At 33.6% G+C, this 12,242-nt stretch overlaps 1 protein-coding gene across 2 annotated transcripts in view; it reads left to right on the plus strand.

Moving 5' to 3' along the window:
- The window catches only part of LOC114344448 (mediator of RNA polymerase II transcription subunit 12), a 268,924-nt gene that overhangs the window by 78,048 nt on the left and 178,634 nt on the right, over positions 1-12,242 (plus strand). For both annotated transcript variants that reach the window (XM_050659395.1, XM_050659396.1), the window contains exon 3: positions 4,306-4,491. In XM_050659395.1, the coding sequence (XP_050515352.1) occupies positions 4,306-4,491 (186 nt within the window). The remainder of the gene's footprint in view (positions 1-4,305; positions 4,492-12,242) is intronic.

Raw genomic sequence — 12,242 nt, forward strand, 5'->3', positions numbered from 1 at the left:
AATGGAAACTCACAAATTTTATTATTACTCTTGAAGCGTTTTAACATGTCTGCTCTAATGGGATCAGGGATAGAACTAAGTATAAAGATACTGGGGGGTCGAAATGGGGCTAGTAGAAGGAACAGGCACATTAAACCTTCATGCGAGACGGCAGCTCAGGTTTTGTTGGTGGCGGGTCGTGGAATCGTTAGGGGGTGAGGGGGTTTAAAGAGGACTAACTACCATAACCAAATAATCAAAGGATACTTTCCTTATGGGTTAAACTTCAGGGTAAACGTTACACTTCTAACACTAAGTGGGGGTGGCTAAAGACATTGGGAACTAGTAGATAGGCTAACTACTAGTGGAACAGGTATACAAGCTAAACTTGTAACAGTGGGCACACAAAAACAGATTAGAGTCGAGCTTCACTCGTTGTCGGAAACACTTGTAGCACAAACTGAGATCGGGCCGCCCAAGGGGACGGGCTGTCCCACAGTTGTAGTACAAATGGGACCGAAAGGAGGCTAAAAGGATATGGCCCACATTGGTGGGTCAGTTGAAGCATGCAAATGGGGTCAGAGGGGGCTACAAAAAAAGGTATAGGCCCCACGTTCTAGGGTGACAGTTGAAGCGTACAACTGGAGCCAGAAGGAGGCCAAAAAGAATATGCCCCACGTTGGGCGCCATTTGAAGCGTTTTAACATGTCTGCTCTAATGGGATCAGGGATAGAACTAAGTATAAAGATACTGGGGGGTCGAAATGGTGCTAGTAGAAGGAGCAGGCACATTAAACCTTCATGCGAGACGGCAGCTCAGGTTTTGTTGGTGGAGGGTCGTGGAATCGTTAGGGGGGGGGTGTTTAAAGAGGACTATCTACCATAATCAAAGGATACTTACTCAGACTAGAGGACCTTTCTACTATTTAACACAATGTGGACGCCGTTTGAAATAAATCCTCTGGTTCACTACTGGGTACTTCCTAGACATATTCTGTACTTACGGGTACCAATTGGCGGGACATTCATCTTAGATTCCTCGTTTGGGGTTAAACTGGGCTATCTTATCATCATTCTTGGCATCAATGCCATATTTCTTTTTTTTTCTACTCTAAAACTTATACAGTTGCATTAGACATCTGGTTAATAAATTTCCAAAGGGTAGAGAAAATAAAATAGGTACATTTTCAAAAACATTTATTTCAAACCTCATTTTTATTTAAAAAAATATTCTTTGACAGGAAGTGAATGACTTTATCACAGGATAAAATATGAACAACTACAACTTTTATATGATTTTACAAATACAAACATTTTGACTTGGTTGAGCAGTGTATTTCAAGCAAAAATTTGACTTATGCTGTCAAATGTCACTGCCAATTTATTTATTTACATAAAACTTTCCATGTTGAAAACAAACTATTAAAATACTTAAAATCTTTACCAAATTTAATATCCACTTGGAATTTAATCAAAAACAATAATTTCTCATACCTTTTTAAATCACTTTCTCATTGTCACGCGCTCACACGCGAAACAAAACGGACATCGTTGTCAATCTACAGGTGGGTGGGGCGGACATTCAATTCATAACGACGACACAGGGCTTTAATTTCAATCTTCAACTTCAATGGGACAGGAAACAAGACAAAATTGGGACCAAATCAGACATCTCATCGGAAAATAGAGGACTTCATATTCAATACCATACCGGCTCAACTGCGTCACAATACTTTATTACTGTATACTCGATTTTCACCGCAAATATCCAACATAATGGGGTGAAATTTTCTACCAGTATTCCATAATATTCACAGGACAAGTTGCAAATCCTTCACGTAGTTTAACATAACGACAATAGCCAATTTTAAGCCGGTAGGTGCGGGGTTTCTGTGAGTTCTACCGGAATCGGTGTTTACATTTCAAACACGCTTTTAGAACTGAACTCTTTCTTCGTCACCTCTCTCGCGCGTCAAGCCGAAGCATTTCTCCTCGGCCGTCCGGCCGAATATGTTGACCAATCGTTCGAGACATCTCAAAGATCTTTCAAAATTCAGGCCAATAGTAACAAGGGATCCTTCGCGCTCAAAAGAAAGGGAAATATACGCAGAACTTTTCAACAAAATATCTACGCAGTTAATAAATGCGTACACAAATAAACAGGAATTTTTCTAACATATTTCAACGTTGTGCAATAATCTGTAATACTCAGAAGCAGGGGCGGTTCAGAATTTTTATGGTAAATTACTTCACAAAATAAATTGGAAAAATAGATATTCTTTTTGGGAATTAGGATATAAAATTAATGAGTGCTATTAACAAAACACTGTAGCGGAAAAACCATCTGCTATACTCTAAACACCAACAATACAAAATAATAGGCACACGAGTTGCAAGCTAAGCTGGGCAGCACTGACGAACAATGGCATCTGCGTCACGCATTGCCACACATGCCTGTTGCCACTATTGTCAGACTATTTATTGCACTTTCATAAAGTGTAACAAGACAGCCAAATGGAAACAAATGCATTAATATATGATACAGCTCAATTATATACCCTTCCTCTAAAACATTTAATTTTACTAGGTGGCTCTAATATGATCACCCACTGTAGAAAACCAACACACACCAACAGATATCTCAATTACAAATCAAATCACAACATCAACGTTAAAAAGGGAATCATTAAATCCTTATATGGTAGAGCCAAAATTACTTGTTCTAACGAAAATTCATTTTTAGAAGAAAAACAATTGTTAACATCTGTCTTATTAAAAAATGATTATCCTTTATCGTTTATAAATAAGGAATTGTCAAGATACTTAAAACGATAGGAAATAAATTCAACATTTCAACAACATTCAAAACAACAAACACATTGAGATCTATTCTATCTAAAACTAAACCTAACAATGAACAAGAAAGAACAAAGAATTGCATTTATAAAATACCTTGTGAATGCGAACAATTTTATTTAGGTGAAACATCAAGACCATTAAACGTTAGAATAAGTGAACATCAGTCTTATATTAAAAATAGAGAATTTGATAGATCTCAAATATGTCAACACGCATGGGATAATGAACGTAGAGTTCAGTGGAGAGATTCAAGTATAGTCCTGAAAGAAACAGATAGTAAAAAGAGAAAAATCAAAGAAGCGGCTCTAATTATGTTGAATGAAACCAATTGTGTCGCAAATTCCTCGGTAGAATGCAGTAGGATGTGGTTACCCATGCTGAAAGAGGAAATCAATAGAAAGAAAATACCACGATTTGTAAGTCCATAACATATCGAGTTAGTACATATTTTATATTTTTGTATTAGGTACTTATTGTATATCTATGTATTATTACTATTATTTATAATTTAAACATATTAAGGTCAGAATTTGGTATTATTTGAAAGTAAATATTAAATGTAAAACCAAATACTTACGATGTCGGGATAGTATCACAAGGTTTTTTCCTGGTTTTCCCTCGTGATTTACTATGGAATCTCTAACGCGAGAATTTTACTGTCATCGTTGCATTTGGTTGTCTTTTTAAAGACAGATCACATGCTATGATTTTTTTGTGACGGATATTCTTGAGTTGGGGTTGATTTCATGTAATCGAATGAACTATCTTTCAGTAAAGTCGTCCCAGGAACGCAACTCATAAATATTGGCAATATAATTTAAAAGTCTTCTACTTTAAAATGTATAATATATGTCTGAATTGCCAATATAAATGAGTCAGATTAAATAAATTATTAGAAGAATTTTTTACTTAACAACAACATTTTTGTTTAATTTTAGTAGTATTTTGTATTTTGACAACGGCACCCGATTTGGGCGTCGAAACGTTAATAAAATTTTTTTTTCAATTTAATTGTGGCTTATTTCCCATCTAAATCGTTAATAATAAAAATGCCATAAGGAAATAGTTTCAGAAAAACTCATTTGTAATATAAAAGTACTTATCTCATTTATTATCGAACATAAGCGAATGAATAAAAAACAAGATGTTAAGAAAGCCTAAGGCTACAATTGAGTTCTAATTTAAATATTTTATATGCTAGAATATTACACAGGGTGTTCACACCCGGTATAAAATCACCTTAACCTTTCTAGCAACAATAATATTACATCGATTTTCTTAAATAATGAGGCTGTAACATACTAAAAAAATCACTCGAATCGGACAATAGGCTTAGGAAATTCGAGACTTCTAACGTGTTCAATTCAGCAAGTCAGTCGATTATTTTGCTCTCGAGTGTAGATATAAATTTGAATGCAATTGATACTGTTTGTATAACTTTTTAATACATTTCACTGATTTATTTCAGAGTGGACAGGTACGACTTTAAAATTCCTGAAAGATCAAGTTCCAAAGTTGCAGGAACTGTATTCTCAAGCTGAAAAACCTACTAATGCAACATTGAATGCAACTCATACAAATGAGACTGAACAGAAGCTTGCAATGCGCCATTGGAATTATTGTACAAGGCTTTTAAAATACATGTATGAAGAAGGTAATATTTATTTTCATTGATTAATTTGTTGTAAGTTTTTAGCTCATACAGCCCTATACAGGGTGTAACATAAATGCAGGTCATAAATTAAATCACATTCTTTGACCAAAAATAGTTCGATTGAACCTAATTTGCCTTAGTTAGTACAAATGTGCACATAAAAAAAAATTAAAGCCCTTTGAAGTTACAAAATAAAAATCGATTTTTTCCAATATATCGAAAACTATTAGATATCTTTTATTGAAAATGGACATGTGTCAGAGTCTAGGTTTAGTTCTCGCGAGAGTCGGACGTGTCAATAGCCGGTGCTGACGGGTAATCTAAACGCTTTATTAATACGAATAATAAGTATCGATAATTATTCAAATAATATATAAACTAATAACTCGCGTTTTTGTTTCTATTTTTTAATTAAATGAGTGCGGATACGGGCGGTAAACCGCCCCCTGAACCTGATGGACCTCCCAATACCACCCTTAGTAGTCCAGATGTTGAAATGGAATCCCCTAGCAATTTTAAAGGTTTTAGTAAGGCTGAACTCAACCAAACTGAAACTTAACAAAGAAATTTTTAAGTATACCATAAATGATCGTGGCCTGTTCCATATATATGTTGAAAATAAGGATAGCGGTTTTAAAGGTAAACTTAATGCATTAAAAATTGGTGACATTATTCTTACAAAAATCCCAGAATTAGATAATAAAATAATTAGTATCGATACAATTGACAGAAATAGATTAAGAATTAAATTTACGGATTCTAAAAACGGTAATTACCTTATCGACAAGAAAGACAATCCGGTTTTTGTTAAAAACAATTTGGATGTTTATATACCTAAATTTATTATTATTAGACAAGGTGTTATATCTTAACGGAATTATCCGATGAATATCTTAAAAATAAAATTAAAAAAATCGAAATAAATTCCAATTTTGAGGTAGTTAACGTTTCTAGAATAAATAGAAAAACGGTTACCGATGATAAAATAAATTATGTTCCTACTAAATCGTGTGTAGTAAAGGCGCAGTCTCTCTTATGCGATTGTCGCATGCGCTCGACGCAAGCAGCAGTCGCAAGCAATTAACGCAGTGGTTGGGGTGGTCTCTCTTGTGCGTTTAGACGCATCAGATGAAACAGCTGATGAAAAGCGGGAATTTTAAAAATAATAGGTTAGGTTATATATTATCTAATAGCACCGATAACAGTAACATTGCTTCATAGTAATTTATAATAATATTGATATTTAATAATTTATAATTATAGTAATACTTAGTAATTAATAATAATAGGAATATTTAGTAATTTATAATAATGGTAATACTTAGTAATTAATAATATTCATTAGTCATTTATAATAATAGTAATATTTAGTAATTTATAATTAGTAGGTAGTAGTAATTTATAATTAGTAGGTAGTAGTAATTAGTAGTAATGGTAGTAAGTAGTAATTAATTTAGTGATAATAATAATGGAGCATCTACAGAGACAGGTTTATCTTCACATATTAAAAGAGCAAGAATTGGAGGAGAACATTTTAAAAATGATGCTCTCAGATGAAGGTAAACCAAAAAAAGAGTAAAACTGATGAAATGTATGTGAATAGGGTTGAAGAAGGATACCAAACCAATTTAATAAGTAAATATATGTTTGATAATGAGACCAAGTTTCATAGTTTCTTTCGTGTGACGAAGAACCAGTTCCATTTCTTGTTATGTGTTATCAAGGAAGACATAACGAAATCTCCTACAAGAATGGTAAAAAGAGAGTGATAACACCAGAAGAAAAACTTGGTGTCACATTAATGGTTAGTACAAAATGTTTATTCTCTGTGCAATTATGAAAACAACAGCATTGCTTATTTATATCTGGAAATTACATATTATTAAAATATTAATTAACAAAGCTTCTTAACCTCGAACCTCGTTATCATAAGTTGATAAACAACAAACTTTTAAATTCTATGTCAAATTTTTTTTTTGTTTTATGAAATGGACGTATGCAGTCACTGCAAAGCACTGCTATCATCACCAGTCGATGCAGCAGGCGCATACGATTCCTCGCGTCGGACGCACAAGACAGACCGCTCGTATAAAGTTTACATTTGAGGAGTGCACAGAACATCGCTTGCGACTGCTTCTTGCGTCAAACGCATGCGACAATCGCATAAGAGAGACTGCGCCTTAAGCTTTAAAACACAAGTACTTCCAAAATACGTTACTATAAATAAGATGTTGAAAGAAATTGAACCGTATCAACAAAAGGTCCCACTTCCCACTTTGTTTCAACTGTTTGCGATACGGCCATCAGGGAAAGCAATGTAGAAGTAGTCCCCGTTGTAACAATTGTCAGAAAGACAATACAAAAGAGTGTCAGGAAACAACATTAACTCCAAAATGTTTTAGTTGTATGGGTGACCACTTCACAACAAATCTTATGTCATGTCCAGAATTTAAAAGACAGAAATTAATTAAAGAATGCGTGACTAATAGTAATGTCAATTATCATGATGCCAACAAACAAATTCCCCTCAAATCTTATGCAGACGTAACATCAAGTAACATTATTAAAGATTCTCATCAACAAAATTTGCCTTCTTCTAATTACCCTCTTGTTAACCAAAGTTTAAATAGTTCTTCTGTTACCCGTCCATTCACTTTTTCGGCCAATAGTAATCATAATAAATATACAGTCGTCAAATCTTCTAAAGGTAGCAAAAGGCAGAGACCAAATAGTCCTGTCTTAACACAGTCAGATCCAGAATACACATTTAACTTTAGACAATCAGGAACTGATCTTCCAATTATAAATAGTCCTTCATATAAAAATAATTTAAATTCAAATTCTCACACGCTACAAACAGAGTCAAACTCTGATATTTTAGATATAATTTTTACTATTGTTACCGAACTTTTTAAAAATTTTAGGGAAACTAATAATCCTAATGTTGCGAAACAAGACTTATAACAAATGAGGCGCATAGTGCAAGAGTGGATTAACTGATTTTAACATTACTTTACATAATCAAAGAAAATGATCAGAAGCTATCAATATCCGATTGTTTTAGGACTTGCATGTTCACCAATAATGATAGTTTGTTAACGTAAAACTACTAAAACAATCGGATATTGTTAGCTTCTGATCATTTTCTTTGATTATGTAAAGTAATGCTAAAATCAGTTATTCCACTCTTGCACAAAGCGCCTCAAATATTAATTAGTAAACAATTATTAAACATGCACAATATACCAACTACTTCGTCGTCTTCTCAGCTATAAACAAACTCAACATTTTACAGTGGAACTACAGATCTGCAGTTGCCAATAAAGAAAACTTAAAATATGTCTTAATTACAACAGAAACTACCATAGCAGCTTTGTCAGAGACCTGGTTCAAACAGGAAAGGTTTTATAACTTACAAGGTTATAATATTGTTCGGTCAGATCGTATGGATGGTTACGGTGGGGTAGCCATACTAGTTAAAATCCAATAGATTATTTTCAGAAGTCGTAGTACAGAAACCAGCAAAAATGATGTGTACATGCATCGAAGTGAAACTTCTACCTAATAACAAAACAGTGTACATATTGTCAATATACATTAAACCAAAGACTCGGATAGAATTAAGAGAATGGATACAATTTTTCGAAAACCTACCACGACCTTTTATAATTGTTGGAGATTTCAACGCTCATCATCTTTCTTGGGGTTGTGAATTTAATGATGTATATGGTGTTTCTTTGCTCAATGCTATTAATCACTGCAATCTTGTGTATCTCAATGATGGTGCACCCACACTTGTTACGTCAGGTAGGAAAAGTGCCATTGTTCTGTCTATTTGTACGCAAAACATAGTACATTTAATATCTTGGTCAGTCATACAGGATCCTCATGGATCCACTCACCTTCCTATATATACACTTCCCGGCACAAAAAACCGCCACCCAAAAAAATGGGTCATTTTTAATGTCTTGTATTTCCTAAACCTGATGTCCGATTTAAGTAATTCTTTTAATATGTTATAGCCCTATTCTTTAACAATATCGCTGTAATAATATTGTTGCTATACAGGTACATTGTCATTGTATACAGGGTGTACGAATCAAATTGTGTTTTTTTCTCAAACTTTGGAACACCCTGTGGAATGTTCTAGCTTTTATAAAATACTGAAATTAAAACCCAACTATAGCCTCAGGTTTTCTTAACATTATGTTTTTTGTTTCATTCGCTTATGTTGGATAATAAAAAAGTTAGGCACTTTAACAACTACCCCTGTTTTTCGTCAATACAGGGTGTTTTTAAATAAGTACGGCAAACTTTAAGGGTTAATTCTGCATGATAAAATAATAACAGTTTGCTTTATAAACGTATGCCCGTAAATGCTTCGTTTCTAAGATAGGGGGTGTTGAAATTGCTCTTACAAACTGACGACTTATTTATTGTTCTAAAACGGTTTGTGATATGCAAATGACATTTGGTAGAATTTAAGAGGTAGTTATTGCGCATTTTTTGGCATACAACTAAGAATTTTATATTCACCATTGGCGTACATACGGGTATAAACATTTTAGATATATCACGTATGCACGTCAATGGTGAATATAAAATTCTTAATTGTATGACAAAAAATGCGCAATAACTACCTCTTAAAATCCACCAAATTTCATTTGCCTATCATAAACCGTTTTAAAGCAATTAATAAATCGTCAGTTTGTAAGAACAATTTCAACACCCCCTATCTCGGAAACCAAGCATTTGCGGGCATACGTTTATAAAGCAAACTGTCATTATTTTATCATGCAGAATTACCCCTTAAAGTATGCCGTACTTATTTAAAAACACCCTGTATTGACGAAAAACAGGGGTAGTTGTTAAAATGCCTAACTTTTTTATTATCCAACATAAGCGAATTAATCAAAAAACAGAATGGTAAGAAAACCTGAAGCTATAGTTGGATTCTAATTTCAGTATTTTATAAAAGCTAAAACATTCCACAGGGTGTCCCAAAGTTTGAGAAAAAAACAGTTTGATTCGTACACCCTGTATACAATGACAATGTACCTGTCTAGCAACAATATTATTACAGCGATATTGTTGAAGAATAAGGCTATAACATATTAAAAAAATTATTTAAATCGGACATCAGGTTTAGGAAATACAAGACATTAAAAATGACCCATTTTTTGGGGTGGCGGTTTTTTGTGCCGGTAAGTGTATGAAGTTTAATAACTCTGACTCAGGGTTACAAACTTCTGGTCTAGTTCACAACATATGGGTTCTTAAAAAAGCCAACTGGAATCTGTACACGACAACACTAGAGGAAATGAGCATTATATGTAACTACAACAATTTTATAGACATGATAAACTCAGCTGCAAACATTTGTATCCCGAAAAGAACAATAATAAGAAATAAGTACTGGAAGCACAAACCAAAACAAAGGTGGAATGAGACTTGCAATGCAACAACATTGCTCGTAGGAGAAAAGAAGCTTTTAGATTATGGAAAGAAAACCCAAACATATAAAATTTACTTGAATTCAAACGAGTTGATGCCATCGCAAAAAAACATTCAAAGAAACAAAAAGAACGCAGTGGAGGAAATATGTTGAGAGCCTAAATCAGACAAGTCCCATCAGTGAAGTATGGAAAAAGGTAAATAGTTTTAAGAATCGTAAGCAAAAGAATAAGTTACCTATTGATCCGGAAGCGAATTAGATAGAAGAATTCCATGCCACAAGCTCACCAGACTGGGCAAAAGAATGTATAGAATACAATAAGTTATCGTTAAAAACTATTCCCAAAAACAACTTGCACTTGAACGTTTTGAGATGTGGGTATTAGAGAGATCGTTGAAACTATCTAATAATACTTCACCAGGCGAGGACAATATAACTTACTCCATGCTGTTTCACCTCCCATATAAACATAAAAAGTCGCTGTTAGAAATATATAATAGTATCTGGACTGGTGAAAGTCCTATTATTGGATATACAATAATGAAACATACAGCTGCAGTTTTTATTGATCTTTCCTCGACTTTTGATAACGTAAACCTAAACATTTTGTACCATAAGCTGACATCAATAGGAATACCTCATCAAATATGTTCATTTTTAATTTCACTATACTCCGATACACGGCTTTCACTAAAATTAAACCAAAATCTTCAAGGATCCCGAACATCGAATTTAGGACTCCCTCAAGGCAGCATACTCAGCCCGCTACTTTTTATACTATATACAATGGACTTCGAAGTAAATTTGAATAACATGAATATGACACTAATGTTGTTCTGAAGCTATTTTCTTGTGGCATTTTTACAATTTTAACTATTTATAATGGGAAATAAGCCACAATATTATTCAGTAGTATTTTGTATTTTGACAACGGCACCCGATTTGGGCGTCGAAACGTTAATAAAAATCATTTTTTAATAATATTGTGGCTTATTTCCCATTATAAATAGTTAAAAATGAATATGACACAGTTTGCTGATGATATAGTTATCTACACCAACGGTACTACTATTCCAAATTGTCAGAACATTTTAAACACAAACCTATGGTCAGTTAAGCACTGGTTAGATTCAAACAACTTAATTCTTTCTGAAAAAAAATCTGAAGTGTGTATTTTTACTAAAAAAGGGACATAACTCAAGGACAGTTACAACTGGGACCATATCTTCTTCCAGAGAGCATTCTGCCATACCAAATGGGGAGCAGATCCAAATACCGCTTTACTGTTCTATAAAACAATGGTTAGAATGTTAGAAGTATATTAGACTATGGCAGTCACATATATGGAACAGCAGCACATACTCACCGAAACAAAATAGAGACCCAGAAAAACACAAGTTTGAGAATATGTCTTGGTTATCTTAAATCTACCCCAATAAATATTATAGAAGTCGAATATGTAGAACCTCCACTATCTTTCAGAAGGCAGCTAATTAGTCATAAATTTATGGCTAAAGCCATATCGAAAGAAGCCAGCTATCTTCGTAACATTCACGACCTCACTATCCTACTACTCACCCATCCATATTGGCACTCAAAGCAACTCCACTCCTAGTAAACAGCTATACCACAATGACACAAATCTCTAACTCCCTGTCAATCAATAAAACTATACCTATCTACACCGAACCTCTTCATGTTTTCTTTTCAAAACATATAAAAATATACTACCTGGATCCAAAAGAAAACTTTCTAGAAACCATTAATGGAAGATGGCCTGAACACCAATACATACAGTATGGTGCAAATGAAAGGAATAAATTCTTTATTTCGTAAACCGGCAACATTACGGAAAGATCCCAAAATAGGTCGATTTTAATTTTTAAATTACGATATTTTGGCATATACATCACACAAGTGACGTCATCCATCTGGGCGTAATGACGTAATCGGTGATTTTTTTAAATGAGAATAGGGGTCGTGTGCTAGCTCATTTGAAAGGTTATTCAATTCTCTATTCAGTAATATAAACATTAACATCGATATTTATACAGGGTGTCCAAAAACAATTTTTTATATTAAATTAATTGACAAAAAAAGAAAAATGTATGTAATTTATTTAATTCAAAATACATTTACTACTGTCAGAAAACAGGAAAAAAATGTTTATTCGAAAAATTCACATTGCTTTTCGCTTCCAAAAAGCAGGTGACTAGCGGGAGCTGGCTTGAACATTGAATTTACGTAAAAAGCAATGTTTACTTTTCAAATAAACATTTTTTTTCTGTTTTCTGAC

The sequence above is a fragment of the Diabrotica virgifera genome, chromosome 8 (genome assembly GCF_917563875.1).
Source record: "Diabrotica virgifera virgifera chromosome 8, PGI_DIABVI_V3a".
NCBI lineage: Eukaryota > Metazoa > Arthropoda > Insecta > Coleoptera > Chrysomelidae > Diabrotica > Diabrotica virgifera.